The 20,889-nt window shown below is 42.4% G+C and overlaps 2 protein-coding genes across 10 annotated transcripts in view; both read right to left on the bottom strand.

Annotated features, from left to right (window-relative positions):
• LOC139297253 (synaptojanin-2-binding protein-like) overlaps window positions 1–20,889 on the bottom strand; it is a 161,387-nt gene that overhangs the window by 15,369 nt on the left and 125,129 nt on the right. The window lies entirely within an intron of this gene.
• The window catches only part of actn1 (actinin, alpha 1), a 53,676-nt gene that overhangs the window by 9,744 nt on the left and 23,043 nt on the right, over window positions 1–20,889 (bottom strand). For 8 of the 9 annotated variants that reach the window (XM_070919827.1, XM_070919828.1, XM_070919829.1 and 5 more), the window contains exons 2-11: window positions 17,973–18,087; window positions 17,031–17,150; window positions 13,650–13,736; window positions 12,953–13,040; window positions 10,021–10,099; window positions 8,797–8,878; window positions 7,821–7,906; window positions 1,979–2,071; window positions 609–839; window positions 54–201 (exon numbers count right to left, since the gene is read on the bottom strand). In XM_070919827.1, the coding sequence (XP_070775928.1) occupies window positions 54–201; window positions 609–839; window positions 1,979–2,071; window positions 7,821–7,906; window positions 8,797–8,878; window positions 10,021–10,099; window positions 12,953–13,040; window positions 13,650–13,736; window positions 17,031–17,150; window positions 17,973–18,087 (1,129 nt within the window). Of the gene's footprint in view, window positions 1–53; window positions 202–608; window positions 840–1,978; window positions 2,072–6,349; window positions 6,436–7,820; window positions 7,907–8,796; window positions 8,879–10,020; window positions 10,100–12,952; window positions 13,041–13,649; window positions 13,737–17,030; window positions 17,151–17,972; window positions 18,088–20,889 lie in introns of all 9 variants that reach the window. The other variant, XM_070919830.1, reaches the window with a different exon arrangement.

Here is a 20,889-nt window from a genome sequence, read left to right as displayed (position 1 = left end):
GGATGTGAGACTGAAACACAGGAGCTGGATCTTTACATTCAAACTCGCAGTACCTTCAGTCCAGGCTTCATGGATGGCGGCTTTCTGGCGGAATTTCTCCGCCAGGTGGTCGAGTCTTTCCAGCCTGCGAATCTCATTGAGGAGCCACTCTTCATAGCCTTTCTCTGCTCCCTCTAGATTTCCCCACGCGTTGTTAATGTCCTGCACGAGGCGAAGGAGAACACTTGAGAATTCTTTCTTGCCAAAATAACAGAGAAGGAGAAAGAAACACAAGAAAGGCATCCTGAAAAGAAACGAAACTCTATACAGTTTCAGTCGTTAGTTAACAGGGTTTTGGAGTCACATCTGGCCACATCTTCTCCAGCTTCATCCATAAAGGTAACATTATTCTGGGCCATATTTGGGCTGTGCTGCAGATGGACATTTCAAAGTAAACGAGACACGGGTTAAAAATGGGTTCAAATGTTCCCTGGCATCATGTGCATACATGATTCATGTAAGCTGAGGTAACTCTTTGGCCACTGATGCTCATCAAAGTTGCAGAAAAGTTTGGATGTCAAACTTTTGGGGAGTTTTGTGTGCAAGTTTCATGAGTTGCTGTGACCTACCGAGACCATCTTTCCCTCTGAGGGCATGAAGGCGGGCCTGTTGCTGAGCCTCAGCTTGGTCTGCAGGGTGTTGAAGTTGATCTCCAGCTGGCACTTCTCCTGCACTTTGGGCGGCTTGTGGAGGCGGCGGTAATCTCTGAAGTCCTCCAGCTTCTGCTGCATGGCCTGCATGGTGTTCTCGGGCAGGCGGTTCTCCAGCCAGGGGATGGTGCGACGGATCCACTCCAACAGCTGGGGTGTTAATGGTGTTGGTGTGTGGGCAAGTGTGTGTGTGTGTGTGTGTGTGTTGAAGGGTGAGAATAAGAGAAAGAGGATGGAGGAGAAACAAGTACCATTCAAGGGAAAGAAAATGGAGACGCAAAGGAGAAGCATGCCAATAAAAGGAGAAGGGAGATGGAAATAAATGAGGTGTAGTGGACGTCATTAATGTGTGTCAGCAAGAGAAGAATACAGGGAGAGATAATTGGTTAGCTCATTGGTTTGTTGTTCATTTCTTGCAACCAAGTGAAACTCCAAGAACATTTTACGTCTGATTTAAAGGACCATACCCGTGTTTTTGCATGTTTTATCCCTTTTAGTGCAATTTGTGTGTTATTTTCATTGTTGCTGACCATTTTCAACAGCAAAATATAACTTTTTAGAACCAACAGCTGCCTTCGAATGACCACAGCCTGACAGATGCTGGAATTCTTTTGTTCAGCTTAGGAAGTTTAAAAAAATGAATTAATGAAGATCCCTTAAATTTGGTTATAAAATAATTGTAAGTTGTGTATTGAGTGGGACATTTTTAGTTGAATAGTAACCCTGTAGTTAAAAACTCCTTTAACTACATAACTTGTGCATTTCTCTACAACAACTTCTTGATATTTAGCGGCCGACAAGTACGATATACCAGAATCTACGACAAGTTCATACCTGCCAATTTATCAGTCTACCTGTACTTATTTCTAATTTTCTGTTGATCGACAGATAGTTTCAGCTTCAATACTAATATCAAGTGATTTTCACGTCTCTGCTGGTTCATTTTCATGTTGAACTGACATGAACTGAAACCAAAGGCTTCCTGGATGTTAACAAAAGCTTTGATCAATCTCAAAATGTATTTGCAGTTTGTTGTAAATGAGCTAAAACAGGCAAAAACATAGTCTTATGAAGATTACTAGTAAGATACTTTTGTTTTCCTGGCTGCCCTTTTATCTCGATCTACCCTGTTTGTGGTCCTGACCCTGCACCTGTACAGAGCACAAACACCCCAGAGGGGTGGGGGGGGGGGGGCCGGGAGGCGAGGGAGTGACTTTAAAAGGAGAACAGGGAGATAGAAGGGTAGAGGAGGTGCAGGACAATTATAGGAAAAATCGGGGGGTGCTCACATCACTGGCCAGCTTCTCATAGTCCTCCATCAGCTGCTCATTCTCTTGGTTGACAGCCAGCACCTTGCAGATCCTGTTGGCCGCCGTCTCTGCCTGGATGACGAGGGGAGAAACAGTGTGAGACCCAGAGCGCAGTGACAGCACTGTCTGAGCTGCGGAGGTATTCAGTCATCTATACTGTACAGTGGAAGAATATCTGGTGTGAGCTTCATAAAGTTAAAGTGATGTGTTTTTAGAGGTGGAATGTAACTTTCAACACTTTTAGGGTAATGTGTGTGTACTTTTTACTCCACTACATTTACATGACAGCTGTATTTACTAGTTACTTTTAAGATTGAGATTCTACATTAAGAGGACATATGATGATCTAATAAAACATAACATATCGTTAAAGATTAAACTGGCGGCTCCCAACCTTTTTGACTTGTGGCAGCTCCAACAAAAAAAAGTTTTCACCTCTAAACTTCTTCGATGGTTTCATCTAAATAACATTTTCTGCCTCAAAGAAGTAAAACTCTCCTATATTTCAAAAAAAGGCAAAGATTCGGTCCAAATTTGTGTAGCAGAACGTTTTGTATCTTTCCTACATTAATCTTCTCACGTCCCCTCAGGTTTTTCTTGTGACCCTGTGAGGGGGCCTGATCCCTAGGTTGAGAACCACTGGCCTAAACTACCAAACTGCATATAAAGTAGAAGCTAATTTGACGATTTGATACTTTAAGCACATGTTGCTGCTAGTACGTCTTTTACTCAAGTAGAATATTGAATGCAGGACGTTTACTTGTAATGGAGTATTTTTTACATTCACATTTATTTCATTTAACTGCACACATCTGTCCCCTCTGCCTACACAAGCACTTTCCCAAATGAGTCATTTTGGGTCTACTGTAAGATGTTATCTCTGTAACTCTGTCTGGGCTTGTGTGTTGCACTGTGAATGTCACCTAAATGTCTTAAAATGAATAATCTGAAGTCTGTTTCCAACAGGAGGGACTCTGGAGAGCGACAGTGAGCTTCAACAATGACACATTATATTGTACCTGTCGTCAGGTGTAAGGGCACCTTCCTCTCTGCACCACTGTCTTTTTATAGGACAGGGTGTTCTTTTAGCCTCTCTACCTACATACAGAGAGCGAGACTCCCCGTGAGAATAAAAACAGCCCGGTGGGGGTAAAGAGGGGCTCATCCACGATACAACACTTGCTTAACGTGGCCTGTCAGTCTTCATCACTGGACTGGCAATGCATGAGCGAAGCAGAGTTTCCATGACAACATGGAGTCAAGTTAACCCGTTGGGTTCAAGACGAGTAAATGTGGTCAGGAAAGCTCAGTGAAAGAGAAATTTAAGCAACATGCACAAAGTCTGGAAGATACGCAGTAGATTTTAGCTCAGGGATGTAAAATATTCAGCTAGATACAAAACTTTGCAGCAGTATTTTAGAGTGTTGAGGTTAAAGTGCCTCAGATTATATCAGAATCGAAAGAAATCCATCTGCGACCGCCATGAATCAACCCAAACTGCACCACTATCGATTTCCCTCTAAAAGGCCTGACGAGGAAATTAGTCGAGTTAAAAGGCAGCGTAACCTCGCAGCAGTGTCCTTTTAGAGGGAACAGACACACACAGTAGACTTGAATCTCCCTCCCACCCCTATTTCATAGCTCAGAGACTGGCATCCCACTCAGAGGACTGCTTCCAGCCTCCCTTTGTCAAAAGATCACGGGGGAAACTTGGCTCGGTCGGAGACATGCTCCGGGGGCTCCAACCAGGAGCAGCAGGCGAGCTGCCTTAAAAGGAGAGCCAGGATGTGCAGGTCGTGCTTCTGCGAGCGTTGGGCCTGTTTACTGACAGCCCCGACAGCCAGGACCTCCTTCATGAATTACTTTGTCCTGAGATCAGAGGTAGCAGAGAGAGGACACTGGAAGGATTGATTAAGGCAAAAACTATTTTACAGTTGATCTATGGACCGATCGTGGACCGGCCTCTAGTTTGAGTCTCTCATGTGTTCTCATTACGCTTTGAATCACGTCTTTTATCATCTTTCAAAAAGGTCCTTTAATGACACTTCCAGCAGTTTTCAAGTTATTTCCAGTATCATTAAGTTCTGTCTACTGCACAACAAAACATTTTTTGACCCCTTTCGCAAGTTTTGACTCTATAATCTGAACAAAGATGGTTATATTATCAGGTACATTTGTTCCCACCCTCATAAGAATCCTTTGACGAGCCATCCAAAAAATATTTAGTGAGGATTTAATTTATTTATGCGCTTAAACCTGCAATATCATATTTTTGTGGTTACAGTAGAGTACCTACATGATGGTCTACATGTGGTTTCAAAGCTCCTCCACACTGCCAGGTCTGTAATCCTGGTGGAAAACACTACAGCCCTTCATTTTATTTTAATTAATTAATCATATTTAATGTTAGAATACCAGAATCAGCTTTGAAACACCCAACATGTGGAATATGTTTGTAGCTGCAGAGAAGTCACAGCTCATTAAACCAGCACATATTCCCAGAAATATCACCAAGGACATGACCTCAGTGACCTCAACAGTATCTACTACTCTTTATCTATATTTTTTATATTTTCAGTAATGTTTTTATTGCATCCTAGAAGACAGGGAAGGAGATATCTAATTCCCGACTACATTTTTTTTTTTTAAATTAGGGAACAGAGTTTAGAAAACAGGTTAAACATCCTTATCTTATCATAACTAATATTACATTTTTTGAGTCTTTGAAAACTGTAACCAGGTCATCAGATATTTAACTTTCCAGAAAAACAAAAACAATTCTTATCTCTGTGACTTTGTGGACTGTAAAGATAAGACATGAGAGGCACAAACTTTCTTTGCAAAAAGTTAAAGTGAGGAGAAGCTGCAGCGATGTTGTTTATGGGGACATTTCTGCCCTGGAGGGAATAATCTGAGGTGTTAGACAGAGGAGGAGTAACTGCTTCTCCGCCCCCTGTTTCTGTGTGAAATCCACGCCAGCGCTGTAAAACCGTGTGCCAGCCTGCGGTGGTTTCCGGACTCCTGCTCCTCAGGAGGTTCAAGAGCTCCATTAAGAAGTGGATCCTAATAAAGATTTTAAGTACAGGAGACTTAGCGGATATCCTGTGTTTGTGATAAGTCTCTATTATTCTCTGCAGAGGTCTTGAGCGGATTTGGCATGTCTTTGGCATAATGTATTCCACTGAGACTGTAAGAACGTCATGCTGGCAGAAGAGAGAGGTTGTGCGCTTTATCAAGGATCAATATGCTGCTGAAAGAGGGCAGATAAGGAGGTTCTGAATAACTGAGGGTTTGGTTTCCCACCGGGGCCACCCGTTATAAAAATGTATGAAGTCATAGCACTTCGAGGCACATAATATGAAATAGTTCCCCAGTTCTTGGAGATAAGACGTCAGCAATGTAAAAATGTGTTTCTTGGGCTGGTTAATGTTTTAAAATGAGTTTGAATCAACCAGAAGTACCACTTGGACTCCATCCACTAAAGGAAGTAAAGGATGTTGTTCCCTGACTGGCTGGTTCTCACGCTGTTTATTGGACGTTGCTTTTCTTTTTTTTTTCTGCTGGCTCAATTACTGCAGGACCAACATTTGTTAAATGCATAACCTACATTCGTTGACTTTTTGGCCACTTGGTGGCAGCAGAACAAGTTGTGAACACAACATTGAAGTATTATAATAACGTTGATTTGGTGAACAGCTCCTAATTTACACTTCCAGCAGTTATGGAGCAACATTATCATTCATTAGGAGTCGTGTTTGTGTCGACCTCATGAATGTTAATCCAACATACACTTTAGCTGCTAAATGCTCCACTAAGTTCACCAGCTATTTTCTGACTTCGTCTGTCTGTTTGGTGATGAGCAGGTACATCGGGGGTATATTGGAGAATTGGAAAAGATGCTATGAAGAGCGGTGAGAGTGAACCAACCATAAATGATGGGACTATAAAACCACAACAACGAGCTGAAAGATGCTGAAATGCTAATCAGTCAGGTGATAATTGTCTGTGCCTTTAGAAACCAATAACAATCCCTCAAAATGTGTCGTATATATTCAAATGTTTGTATTTCATAGCATCACTGGAATTGATGATAAACGAGAGCAAATGAATTAAAACTAAAAGCATATTTCAACCTTTAGTAAAGAGGTACTGTATTGTCTGATATTACCATTTTTGGAGTCATACAGTGTTGTAGAGTCATCACATGTAAGCAGCCAAAAAAATGAATGCTGGCAAAAGTGACCGTGGCTGATCTGTGATTCTCTGCCAGCCACTTTGGCAGGTGTCCGGTTATTGTTTGGAGATTTTTTTTTTTTTTTTTTTTTTTTGCTTTTTCATTTAATTTCTCACCTTCTGTTTGCCTGAGAACGCGTGGTAGTAACACGACACATAAGTCATGACGGCCTTCTCATCTGGCCTCAAGGTGCTAATGATATCTGCCCAGGGAACAGAGGAAGGTGGGAGAGAGGACAGAGAAGAGAAAAAATGCACAAGAGTAAAAGAGTGCAGAGACAAAAGGGCCAGCAGGGGGCGTAATCACAAGAGGAGGCGGCAGTGGGGGCGCAAGTCATCTCCAGTCTACCTAGAGGTTGCTTTCAAGTTGCTTTTAGGGAAATCTTTATTTTCCGTAAAAGATATTTAGATAAATGTGACTGAATTTTAAGTAGGAGGTGTGGTTGAAGTTTTTCTATGTTTTAATATGTATGAGCAGTTTAAGCTCAGGCTCAACTCAAGACGCAGTTTAAATAAATTCAAACGTTGCCTCTAGCAGTTCATCCAAAAATACAACCAGAGATTTGGTATAAAAATATCTGCCAATAACAGTACAATATCAAACTGAGGCCAAAGTCACAATCCTCTGTGATATCACTCACTTTGTAACTTTTTTAACTTTGTATTTTGCAAGTCAAACTTAATTTAAGGACCAGCCATGTCTCGTCCCACACCTCTCAGATCTATGATGCAATCCAGAGTCCAGCTGTGGTCTCAGTGAGGCAGACCACGCCACTCTCCTCTGTTCCAGCTATAAACACAGACATTTTTTGATCAGAGTTGCTTAAACACAGCTGTGTTGAAATGCTCTCTCCCTCTCTCTCTCTCTCTCTCTGCCGCTGGGCCTCTCGAATGAACCCGGCTCTTATATAACTCCTGCTCGGTGATGCTTCTCCCTGACTGTCGGAGAGGAGGCACATCACAGTCTCAAGAGTTCCTCAAGGTAGCTGTCAAACCATCAGACAATCATTCATTATCCAACACAGAAAACAGACTTCCCACCAATCCATTAAAATTAAAAGACAGCTTTCTGCTTGACTTTGAAGTGCCGGTTTTAATTTCATTCATTCTTCCACCCTCCATTTAAGCTGTCGCTCTCAAGGCTGAACACAACCATCCATTTAAATGGTTACATCTCCCCCACCACGCCAGACTTCAGGCTAATTTGTTTCTCTCCATCAGCAACCACGGCTTTTAACACAGGCAATCATCATCATTTATCTGACAAACATCGCCGCACCTCCCACTCCGCTCAGCTTCTTTTCAGCGTAACAAAAACCCTAATCAGGAGTGAATGCGGCGGCCTGCGGCGCCGTAACAACGAGATAGACTGGAGATACACTTGCGCTCATTGCCTCTGAGAACAGAGTGTTGTCGTCCCATCATGCATTTGGTGGCGTGAACCATGCGGAAAGTGAAGGAGAGTGACCCCTGCAGGGGGCGTTGTGCACTGCAGGAAGAGAAGGGCGCTGTTAGGAGAAACACACAGAAGTAGAAACGAGGGAGGAGAGGAGTGAGGAAGAGGAAGGAGATGCTGCATCCAGGATACCTTCTGGGCGCCAGAGAAGGCGTGGTAGAAGCTAGAGACGTAGGTCATGATCGCCTTCTCGTCCGGACGGGCAGTGCCCACAATGTCTGCAGGGAAGAGAGGAGGTCAGGGAGGGGGTGGAGGGTGGAGGTTGTTAAACAGAGCACAGATAAATGAAGAAACAGGAAGTGGAGCTGGGGTTCAGCTCTACACACAAACAACATCCAGAGTGGAAAGAAAAACACGCTGTGTCACCGTCCAGATGTGCTTCACAGGGAGGATTTGATTTAAACCTCTCAGTCTGTCTTCAACACAGAAACACACAGATGTTTGATGTCTACAACGACAGTAAGTGAGCAGAAATGTCTAAAGGATGCAATCTGTAATCTGTATGTAGAGCGAGAACTGCATATTTACGTTCAATAGAACAGAGGATGTGCGTCTCCCTCTGTGTGCACAGCTGCATGTGTGAATGTTAAGGCCAAAATATACTCTCAGAGACGTCGGAGCCAAGAAGCAGGCTTCAAAAAACAAGTGGTGGAACAAGGGCGAGTCCGTCTATCATCCCATATCTGTCTCGTGCTGTTGTTGAGAACTTCATCCAGGTTTTGGTCATTTTTGGCTCTCCTCTTGTCTCTCTTCCGAAATCACATTAACTCTCAACACTGCCAACACGGCGATTCAGCAGTAAGCATGTACAGTGATGTAATGTAAGTAGGAATGTGAGGAATGTGAAGAAAACATCTGAAGCTCTGCCCATTTTCACACCTTTGCACATCTGGCTAATCGCCGCAGGAAAAAACAGGCGCGGCTGTCTGATTGTAGGTTTTGGGAAGTTATAAAAATTGGGTGGTGCAGACGCCATCCGTGTCCACAAAGGAGCTTTTCACCACTTTCAGGCTTCTGAACAGCTCTTCTGAGAGAGTATATTTTGGTCTTTGAACACAGGAGTGTTCTCCTCATCATCGTTTTACTGTTTTCCTCCCCGCCTGCTCACCTTCTGCGTCCAACATCTTGGGGATGTCCAGGTACTTCTCGGCCACGTCGAAGGCCGTGTTCAGGTTGGTCATGGGGTCGTCCTGTCAACAGCAGACACATCGGACCATCAAGACCTTTAGGCTCAAGACTTAAGTCATTGTAGTATCCTGGTTCTTAAGGGCAACCATTTTACAGCAGCACACTCTCTTAAAGAACTAACAGGAGGAGAAAATGTGCAAATACAATGTGAAAACAATGATAAATCAGGTTTTTAAAAAGGTAAATGTGTGAAGGTGTTTTTGTTTTTCTTAAGTTTAAGTTGCTTGTGAAGGAAGCAAAGGCGATTTAAGCAACAGAACTAATTCATCACATTTGTTGAAATACCTGCATTTAATAATGAATCTCCTTTATGACCAAATACGCTGGGTTTTTATATATGGCCTAACTATAAATAGTGTAGCTGAAACAATGAATGATTAATCGTTTGGTCGGTCATCAAAAAATTAATCTGCAACTATTTTAATAACCGATTAATCATCTAAGTCCTTTTTTTTTCTAGCAAATATTCTGTAGTTTCAGCTTCTCAGATGTGAGGAGTTGCTGCTTTTCTTTGTTTTATGTGATAGTAAACTGAATATCTTTGTGTTTTGGACTGTTTTGGTCTGACAAAACCAGCAATGTGAGGAAGTCAGAGGGGGCTTTTTTAATTTTATTTTATAGATCAAACAATGAATCAATTAATTTAGAAAAATAATTGGCAGATTACTTGATAATGAAAATAATCTTTAGTACCGGCCCTAGTTTGTAGTCACACATGCTCTCAACAAAAACGGACAAAAGAGCACTTGAGCAACTACAAATTGAAAACATAGATAATAAATTATTGTTCTTTCTTTTCATAATTTAATTTATCAAGATGAATACGTTGGTTTTATTAATTAAAGCGCTGTTTTTTTTACCTTTTGTTGCTTGAAAAAGGTTGGAAAAACTAGCAAACATGCCTCGTTGTTTGTCTATTTTGCTACCAGATACTGTGGTTGGGGGTTATTTAGTGGCACAGACTTCCCAGTCAGAGAATAACATATACATCTCTGTTTGAACTGGTTTGATCAGCGTCTCCTGTCACTTTGTGCTGGTTTTGCATAGAAACATTTGAAATATGAACTTGCATTCGTATTTGTGGCTCGTGGTCTTAGTGGCTTCTCTGTGTTTGTCAGACTGATGTCAGACAACGCTCGCTCACCTTGCGCAGTTTTCCGTAGTCAATGAGCTCTGGACGGTGTCGATGAATGAGCGCACAGAAACCCAAACCATCCTTCCAGCTGAAACAGAGAGAAATAGTTGCCATGAGGGTGAAAGTGAGGTGAAACATGCCAAACGAGCCGAGGAAAAGAAAAGGAATTTGACTTTAATCTTTGATCGAGACCATTCCCCTCCGTCTGTCCCCCTAATTAGTTTCATGTAACACACCCACATCCTCCCAGCAGCACGTGGTGTGTTACGGTAACACAGCAGAAACCTGACCGCTATCAGCCTCAATTAAGGGAAAAGATAAGTTATAAATGAACCACATGGTCCAAGTCTCTCATTAAAGTTGAACCGCAGCTTCTGAAGTTTGAGAAATGACATGTTTTTGCTGATTTGTTACGATGAGGTCACAGAGAAATGTTCCTCACCCCATAGATTTATTTATTTTATTTTATTTTATCTTAAGAAAGAAATACAGTTACAAGACACACTATAAACTTCAGATTAACTAAGATGTAATATTGAGATCTAACGTTAAATAACACAAAGCTGCGCTGGAAGAAACTCAGTCTACATTATATGATGTCAAAGAAGAAGAGCTAGTGGGAACATGAATGAAAAATGTCGCCTCAAATTATTTTCAAGGACCAGGACTAAATTGTTAATTGCAGTCATTTCGCTTTCGAGGTCCAGATTCTGGAACATGTTCAGAGAAAAAGAAATTCCTGCTTGGTCACTTTTGTACACTGAACAGACACGGTGCTTTGGTGCTGGCTTACTTTCACTTTCCAGAGTAATTTTTTTGGCAAGTGGTCTCACTGTGACTTACTGACTTACAGATGTGGTCCAACTGTGCTGCAGCGCCAGACACAAGAGGGGCTGCTACAAAATATTAAGTTTTCATTAGTTATTTTTATATTTCCTGTATTTACATTTTTATCTTGTACGTGTTAGACATAAATGCTACCATTCCTTGTATTCAGCCAGATTAAGTTAAAGCTGCACTTTTTTTTTCAATGTTGACATATTGCGAATTATAAAGTTGATATGATGAAGCAAACAGTTGACTATTAGCATTCATTTGAAGTCACGTTTCTGTCCACCTGACTAATGGAAGTCCAACATCACTCTCCTTTAACCGACTCCAGCTCCTGGAGGAAATGTCTGGCTCTTCGGCTGCTAAATGCTCCACTTTGTTCACAAGCTTGTTGGTAACTTTGTCTGTCTGTCGTTTGGTGATGAGCAGTTAGTGTAAAGCAGGCTTTAAAGTTTTTGTGCTGCCTGTTGTGACCAAAAAATTGCACCATGAGAGCGGTGACAGTGAAGAAAAACATTTTTGGGCCATGAAAGGAAAACAGAGATACAAGCGACAACTTTCACATTTTCTTCGGCATTAGTTTCTATTAGATCTGCAGCAATGCAGGTAAAAAATAAACTTAATGAAAATACACAACAGTTCTTAAAGCTGCTAAAGTTCAAGTTCATCACAGTTTGTTATAGTTAAATCAAAGTTAGTCTTGAGATTAATGATCATGTGTTTATTTAGCTGGATGACATATATTTAGTTTGGCCTCCTGTGGTTTCATTGATTTACGGCCTTGACGCTGAAAGCAGTTTTAATGCAGTATGATGGGATGGTGGTGGTGCAGCGCGATCTCAATCTCACTTTGGAAGAGTTCTGGAGGATTTATTGCCGCTCTCTGCTCACAGAGGTAACGAGTTAGCCAGATGGATTATTTAAATGTATTACTTGCCATTAAAAAGGTCTTGTAATGCCAGGAGGGGCTTTTACAAGGCTACTCTTATACCTGAGGCAGCAGCACTTGAGTGTTTGAGGAAAAAAAAAAAAACTCTTCCTCGTTTGCCTCTCATCTCCTGAGATGTACAGCTATCATCTCTCACAGAGAGACCACATCAAAGGCCTGGCCTCTGCTCTGACAGTCCCCCCTCTCCTGCACCGGGACCATCAGGCCTCTCCCTTTACCTTCCCCTGCACCTTTCTTCTCGCCTCGGCTTTCATCCACATCTGAGGATCACAGTGGTCTTCTTTCAATAATTCAACACTCATGGAGGCATCCTGTGTTGTGGATCGAGGCCTGCGTAAACCCGCTCGTGGCAGGAACAGACACATTGATATGAAACAAGGATGCCACAATCGGATGCTAACTTATATCCTTGTGTTCTTCTATGCGATTTGATAAACTGCTCGCGTGCAACAAATCTACTAATATAAATACACATTTGCATGCACTGGTTGATTACTGCCTCCTCCTCTCCTTCTCAGTTGGTCTGGTTTAATGAGAACACGTCTGCTTTCAGGTCTGCTCTGTCTGACTGAGGCCACTGCTGTCGCCTGCCCTGAATTAGTAACTATTTCTGATATATTTATGAAATCCTGGCGTGCTTTAATTTCCTATAACCTCTCAATAGAGCCAGACAAGCCGACAACCACATTTTAATTTAAAGCAGCGTCCTTTGCAGGATGGAGGGATTCATATTCCAAAGCGACCAAGTACTTCTACTGTACTTCCACTGTTGTGTGAGAATTTTAGTCACTGCAGGCTTACTATTCAAGTCTGGTATCTTTGGCCAGATGGAAACAAGCCACGTAAACTCAGGTGACACCAAATATCTCCACCGAGATGGTCCTGGAATATAACAAAAATCAGAAAAGTAACCAGAATCTCTTGTGGACTCTTTACTTTTGTATAACAAGCGTTGGCTCGGATGCAATTCAGCAGTGTAACACCTGGAAGAGCCATACAAAAAAAATGTAAGTAAAGTTTCCCAACGTCAAGAAGTTTAGACCAAATGAAACCGACTTCAGGTGAGACGACGGCTGCTCCTTCACATTCTTTGGCCTACTTTCCCCTGCTTGTCGCAGTTCCACGATAAAATAACCTTAATACTTAATAAGCTTTCCTCACCTGATGTGAAAGTTTTGGATGTTGACGTTCTTGTAGGGTGCAGTCTTCCTCTGGCACCACAACAGGAGGCCCTCTTTGGCAGATGTCTCTGCGGACGGGGAGAAGGGATCATTGTGAAGTTGGAGAAACTCTCAGGATTTTACTTTGACCGACTCTCGGCTAATCCCTGTTTAGTGGTGGATTAAGCGGAGGTGAAGTGAATGGGAAGCATGTGTGACTGCTCGGACGTTTCGTGCTCTCTTGTTGGATACCGAGAGGCGTCTGGTGTTGTGTTGTACCCAAACAGTAAAAGTTAAATACTTTACAACACAATGCACTGGAATCTAAAGCTGAACAAATCAGGGCTGATCGCTCCTGACATTTAAATTGGATTACACTGTAAGTGCATTATATATGTCAACCACGGAGAGGAGCACAACGTAAACATTTCCACCTCCATAGGAAGTCAACTGTCTCTGAAACATTCATATTCAAATGAACATGCATTAGCTTGAGTCTATATGTGGTGTTGTGCAGTTTCTTTAAGCTCGTGAGATGCATGACAAAGGTCTGAACGCTGAGGCACTGTGTCAATGAAGTGTTTTCAATTGCAAATGAAGACAGTGAGTTCTTTTCAATAAAGTGAATCAATAAGAAGCGTACGGAAATGTTCCCACACACACACACACACACACACACACACACACACACAACGTACCTTCCACAGAAATGTCTTGGATGGCGAAGCGGAGGATTATGGTCCAGATCATTCCCAGGGTCATCTTAGCGTTGCCATCTACGATCTCTGAAAAAAGGGCAAAGCAATAACATTTACATTTTAGGGTTTACACATTTAGCAGCCGCTTATAATTTATATTTCTCACATCCGGAAGACAAACCCTGCAAGCGCTGATTTGGTGATTTCCAAGTAAAACGCCAGATGTCTCGATTGAAACTGGGCTAAACGTGGTTGGAAAGTGAAAGATTTCTGGCCATGCTAACTGCGGATGAATCCCCTGTCACCATCACGTCAATCGACGTTTTGCTAAACGCTGATAATGGTAGGCATTATACTGCTAAACATCAGCATGTTAGCTTACAGACCTTTAGCATTTAACTCAAGCACAGATGTGCTGCCTCAAAGAGCCTTAAAGGGCTTTACGGTCTATACAGCAAACTTTAGACCCTCAGCTCAGATTAAACCCCCAAACTCCTTTAGCAGGAAAAAAGAAAGAAACCTCAGTAAGAGCAACAGACGTCGTGTATACAAACATCTATTGATTAATGAAGCCGCAAATCCTTACTCTTGTTAGATGTCTAGGATGCTTCAAAATCATCTAATAACTATATCAAAATGAACTGTGGGAGAGAGAGAGAGACAGAATCAAACCCGGGCCACTGCGGGAAGGCCTCAGCCTATGTGGTACAAACTCTACCAGATGAACTGTTAATTTGTAGATTTTCACTATTACAAACTTCTAATAATCGTAATAAGTGTGCAAGAGAAAGAAATAATACCCTGACACAGGGAAAGCAAACTTTACGGTTCGTTTATGAACACCTCTGGGATCAGGAAACTCATACGACACTCAGATAATCGGTCAGTTCAACACCTAAACAATCTCACATTGCATGCTTTTCCACACAGGCTCAGATCTGCTCACAGGACTCCCGGAGGGGGGAACTGAAACAGTGAGCGTTAAGCTCTTATGAATGAAACGTGTGATGATTCAGTCATCTGAGCCCGAAGCTGTTAAGCTGTCAATCAGAGGCTGTGAATGAACTGCCTCGGTCCAGTCCTCTCTGTGTTGTCGATAATGAAAATCCCCTTCAACAGGTCGCCCTGTTTGCCCGCCTTCAATAATCATTCGTTTCTCCCTCTAATCCAATAAGGCACGGGACACGGCAGCTCCGAGGCCGCTCGACTGTGACGGACGAACTCGGACAGCGAGATGTCAGTCAGATGTCTGAACATGTAACGCGGCGTGAAAGACGGCTCGGATTGAATTAGGAGGCAGAAAAAGTCGTGCTCGGTTGTTTGGGCTGACGCAGACGGATACAAGTTAAGATTAGTCCTAACGAACACGACTGATCAACCTGGGGGAGGAACACAAATCCTGCTAATTCCATTTGAAACTGCACCCCCCCCCCCCCCCCCCCCCCCCCCCGCCTCCTTTATCCCTCACCCACAACAAACCCCCTGATGAGTCGCATGGACCTGGTCCCATCCCAGCACCACAGCTCACAGGGAGCTGGTCTGCAGGGCCGCTCAACCAGGGGGGGGATTCCAGGCGGCTAATCTGTCTGGAATGCTGGTCTGGCTTAGGAGCTTTTATACCGGCCTCTGTGCACTGCAAAAAAGATCTCCATCTTATCGAGTCATTTCCTTTTTTGAGCCAAAAAGTCTTGTTTTCTAAAAACAAGAAGAAAATCTGCGAGTAAAATTATATGAATTTATTAAGTAGAGCTGAAACCATTAGTTGATTAATCGAATGGTTGATCGACGGAAAAGTAAATGACAACACTCCTTAGGTTCTGGGAAACGGGCGGCAACTAACAATTATTTTCATCATCTATTAATCTGTCTATCGACTTCTCGATTCATCGATTAGTTGTTTGGTCCAGAAAATGTCAGAAAATGGTGAAAATGTTTATCACAATTAATCAACAAATTGTTGCAGCTCTAGATTGAATAATCTGCAGATTAATCAATAATGAAAATAATTGGTCGCAGCACAAAAGTCCTCACGAGTATATTTTTTGACTGATCAGCCGTACTTTGACTTCTGTCTGTTTCAGCAACAATACTGAAATGATACTTGCTTTAAGATATTTAACCCCGTTTCTTTAAATAAACTTTTTTTTTATTGCACAAAAGAAGCTAAAATGTTAAATGTCATTAGAACACAAATAACTGTATAAGATGTCTAAAAAAGGTTTTGGACGATTAATAGATGATCTGATCATCAAAGTAAACTATTTTGTTATGCATCGATGCCAACTTTTTGTACAGTTCTTAATTCTTGTTGTCATGGTAACATTTCTGTTGGTTCAAAAAGGTATTGATACCCAGCCCTAGTCAAGACTCTTGAGAGTTAGATTTTTTCACTTGTTTTAAGAAAATAAGACTTAATATTAGACAAAAAATGACTTGATAAGATGTAGATTTTTGCAGTGTGGGGAAGAAATCATTGTTTTATTGATCCATGTTTATGGAGTCCACAGCTCAGGGTTTGCTACTAAAACAGTTTCCTTACATTTTTGTGTCTGGCAGTGAAAGACACAGAAAAAGCTGCTGATGGAAACAGTAGAAGGACTGAACTCTGGGGCTTAGACCGGTCAGAGGTTAACCTTATTAGGTGGCGTTGTGGTGGGACAGGCCCGACAGTCAGATCCCCTGTGTGTTTAACATAGATTAGACTCATTTACAAGGGTTCACACTCTTTAAAGGGTCAGTTCATCAAAAATTTCCATAATAACATATTTTTTTAGGTGACCTGACCCTTTAAGAGCCTTATATTAATATTGTGACGTAGTGGACACAGTTTGTAGTTTCTGTTTGCATCACACGTGTGCAAACTTCCAGAAAATGCCAGAGGGGTGTGTGCGGTTGTGAAAGAGGGGAAATGGATTGATAGTGAGAGAGAGAGAGAGAGAGAGAGAGAGAGGGGAGTGTTTACTCGGCTAAAGAGTTGTTTGCTCTCCGATGGGAGGAGGACGGACATCCCCGAGTTATTTGTGCTGAACAATGAGCAGCCTCAGCCCCTGAGGGGATTGCTGATCCTAAGATCTACTCTCAGAAAATGCACTGCAAAGCACAACCTCCGCCGGAACACTCTGGAATAAGGATCTCATTAAACTGCACAGCAGCCAGCAGCACCGCCATGGTAACGAGAGAGAGAGAGAGAGAGAGAGAGGGCCAGACACTACATTATACATAACTATTAACACAGAATAGCAGCTATTGATTTGGCTGATGGCCTTATTAAAACCAATGGGGGACAATCTGAGCTGTAAACAAACTTAGAGAAGGTCAGGTGACTGACCTTCAGCTTCTGGTGGAAATGTCATTATAAGACAGAGATGTGACATCACTCACCCTCGGCTCCAATAGACACCAGTTTCACTCCTTTGCTGGCGATGAAGTCAAGTGCTTTGTTAACGTTGGAGATCTTGTGGACTCTCATCTTGCCTCTCTCTGGTTTGGCCAAGCGCTCGCCTGGTCAGGAAAACACAAAAAGACAGACAGATAGAGGATGATGGATGTGTCCGGCAGTTTCTACAAGTACTCACATTTGAAATAAACAACATATTGTTGTGGAACATAATAGACAATAGAAAAAAAATAGAGTAGAGGCCGAACACATAAGGTTGCAGATTATTCTGGAGCACTGGTTTCCAAAAAACTGGTAAAAGTTTTTCATTAATTATAAATTATTATTATGATATTTATTGTTGTTCTAAAGCAGTAGTTGAGAAATACTGAGAAATTAGCTTATTTGCTTTCTTGCCGAGAGTTAGTGGAGAATATATCATATCTGTCGCGTAAATACAAAGATGCAACCAGGAGCAGGTTAGCTTAGCATAAAGACTAGAAACAGCTAGCCTGGCTCTATCCAAACGTCAGTCATTGATGACCTTTAGAGGTGCTGGTAGGCGGATTACTTTACCTTTGGACAGAGCCAGGCTGGACGTTTCCCTCTGTTTCCAGTATTTGTGCTAAGCTAAGCTAACAGGCTGCTGGTTGTAGCTTCATATTTAAAGACACAGTGAAATAACTGTACTGTACTGTATCTTTCAGTATATGCCAAATATACAGTATGTTAACAAAATTATTTATATGTTCTGTGACTTTAATAGGAACAGACATGAGAGTGGTGTCAATCTTTTCTTCTAACTTTTAGCAAGAAAGCCAATAAGCAAAAAAATAAACAAACTATTCCTTTAAGGCTGATCCTGATATCCAAACTCAGCATGTGACAGCGCTGCCCATGCAAACTGTATCCATTCAGATAATCCTGTTAAGTAAGAATCTGTTTACCTGAGATGACCTCCAGCAGCAGCATGAGTTTCAGTCCATCCCGGAAGTCCTCCTCGATGTTCTCGATCTGCGTTCCTGCTTTCCTCAGGTGAGAGTTACACCAAGCTGTAAATGTCTACAGAGACGGAAGAAAGGGAGAACAAAATCATCAGTCACAACAGTTACAGACATATAATTAGATGCAGTTCAAACACTGTCATTAGTTTTGTGGGTTCTCGGTCATTCTTGGTCAATCTCACGGTGCCGCGAGAGGAAAAGTGAAGGGATCAAAGTCAGTGGGATTCATCCTCTAGGAACCATTAATGTCTGTACAAATTTTCATTGCAATCCATCCAGTAGTTGTTGAGATATTTCAGTCTGGACCAAAGCTGTGACCCGGCCAACCAACAGGCCAACATTGCCATCATAGAGCCATGCTGCTTGCTAAAATCTCTGCTTAATGTGTCTGTGAGCAAAACACTAAATCACTAGCAGCTTGGTGTATGCTGTTTTGTAGCTGAACCAGACCTGCTGACTAATAAATGTGTTTCCTGTTGGTTTATTCACATACACCCACCCTTTCATGAGAACCTTTCCCTGTGATGCTAGCAAGCTTATGTACTGAACTTTGTGGATAGGGCCACAGCACACTGGAGCATTGTATACTGTATACAGTAGGTGTAGCAGGCCTTGGATTCTCTGGCATTGCTGGCATGCAAACATGCTAACGGAAAACATCTGGAGCAGGATCTCAGCTGCCCAACAGGAGCTGGCATGAGGAGTGGGCCCGCCATGCGCCCCACTGTGAACGCCTCTTTATGAGTTCCTGGGTTAATTACACCCAGGGCCCAAACACCAGGCACCATGTTTCCACCAGAGAGCTGAAGGAGGACCTGCAGGAGCAGAGCCAGGCGTTTATGAAAGCCTGCACTGTCTTTTGCTGGCCTGCCTTCCACTGCAGAGGAACAAAAGCCACTTAAAAGTCACTGGCGAGCGGGTTCAGAGCACTCGTGGAACTTCCGCAATGAGATCACTCTTAAAATGGAGTTGCATGAGGTCTACACGACTATCAATAAACTCGAGTGTGGAAGAGCCGGGTTTCAGATGTGTGCGAGTTTGCTGGCATGTGGTGTGGAGTTTCAACCAATGAAAAAAGCCGAAGGAAACTCTGAGGATACTGTAGAAGGGCAGATTATATGGTGTTTTATCTCCAAGGGTAGAGCTGACAGAAAAAGACCAGCGCTGAGGATTTATGTGCAACTGGCAGGCACACGCCCTCGGCCTATAAGATACTGTATTCCTCTAAATTAGTCATGATTTAGGTCAAGCTCCAATAGGCACTAAAATATTTCAATTAATCCCAATCGATAGTCCCTTTAGAGGCTTGCCAAAGATTTTAAACTGTTGGAGCAGGGCTGTGGTGTCAGCAGCTAACGTGAATACTGTATAATTTAATCAAAGCGTTGAGATAAGGATGCTGGCTCTGCAGGTTCAGATTCTCACAGTCTTGCGGGGGGGGGGCGGGGTTGTCCAGGATGTAATTTTTGACAGGTGTCAGCCCCTTTTCTCTCTCTTCCTCATTTTGGTTCACTTTCTCACCACTTACTCAAACACAAATAGCTTCGAAAAATGAACTCAAAGTGCTGCTAGGGGATTTTGTACATTTGCAACTGCAAATGGGAGCAACAGATAACTGAAAAGTGGACCTTTAATATACTGATATCCTGTTAATGTGTCATCAGCAAACTGCACACAGCCATAGCATACCATAATTTCATTTGGACAAACAAGGCGGAGGATACAAAGCGGACGGGACGTGTGTTTTAAGTAGATGAAAAGAGCACATTTTTACTTAAAACTCCTGCGTAGTGCAGCTTTAACAGGACCAGACAGTTGAAAATGTCAAAAGGCTTTGAGTCAGCCCACAAAGAGCACAGTTGTGAAAACGACTAAAAGTTCACAGAAGGAATGTTAGCTTGTTAAATGTGCTGGAAGGAGGGTAAGTTTGGCTGCTCCGGGCTGGGCGACAGGCCTCCTCCTGACAAGAATTAGCCGGCCCTCCTGCAGTTCCTCTAACTCTCTGGGTCACTGTGGAGTCTGGCAGCAGCACACAGTCCAGCCTGGCAGCCACCTGCACTGTCACATGACCCACTGGCTGTGTTATGGTCAACACTCCCAGGCCCTTCAGGTGTTCTGGGGCTTTTGGCAGGGCACGACACTCAGTTACCGGTCCACTGATTACAGCGGCAGATTACTGACAGTCAGATGGGGCATTAAAAGGAAAACCTGTGGTCTGTTTAATCTTACAAAATCCAGAAATGATGGAAAAAGGTATGAGGAATACATAAAAAAGTAAGAAACTCTGTCCACCCTGTGGAAGCCGGTCCCAGATGCTTTCAGAGTTTTGTGTTATTGGATTTGGGGAAGTTTACACTCAACAACGGCAACAAGGTTGCCCGAGACAGCGCAAACACATCGGTTAGTCCTCATTCCAAAAGCCTTTTCTCTTACATAGTAAAAACATACTGTGCAAAAATACAAACAAGTAAATACACAAAAGCAGCCAAACAGCATGTTAGAAGAAAAGAATTGTCTGATCTAACATTTTTCATTATCATACCTATAGTACTTATGTTTATTTCCCATTTTTCTGCATGGATCATTGACTGGCGAGGATGCTAACTCTTTGCCTGGGACATGTAGCTTCAGCCTCAGTCTTTTAGCATATTATCATGTATGCAGCCATCAAGTTCATAATTAAGACTGTTTAACAGGGTTACTGTTTCAAAACAAGTCCTCTGGAAACATTAAACATTAAAAAGAGACAGTGTTTTCAACCAATTCATGGAGCTAAAGTTAGCTTGATTAGCAAGCTAGCTATAGCTAGCAGCCAACAAAATCATTTGCCAGAAATATGAAGTCTGCTTTTGTCCACCAC

This window comes from Enoplosus armatus, chromosome 15 (genome assembly GCF_043641665.1).
Source record: "Enoplosus armatus isolate fEnoArm2 chromosome 15, fEnoArm2.hap1, whole genome shotgun sequence".
Taxonomy (NCBI): domain Eukaryota; kingdom Metazoa; phylum Chordata; class Actinopteri; order Centrarchiformes; family Enoplosidae; genus Enoplosus; species Enoplosus armatus.
This window is presented reverse-complemented; position numbering and strand designations above follow the sequence as displayed.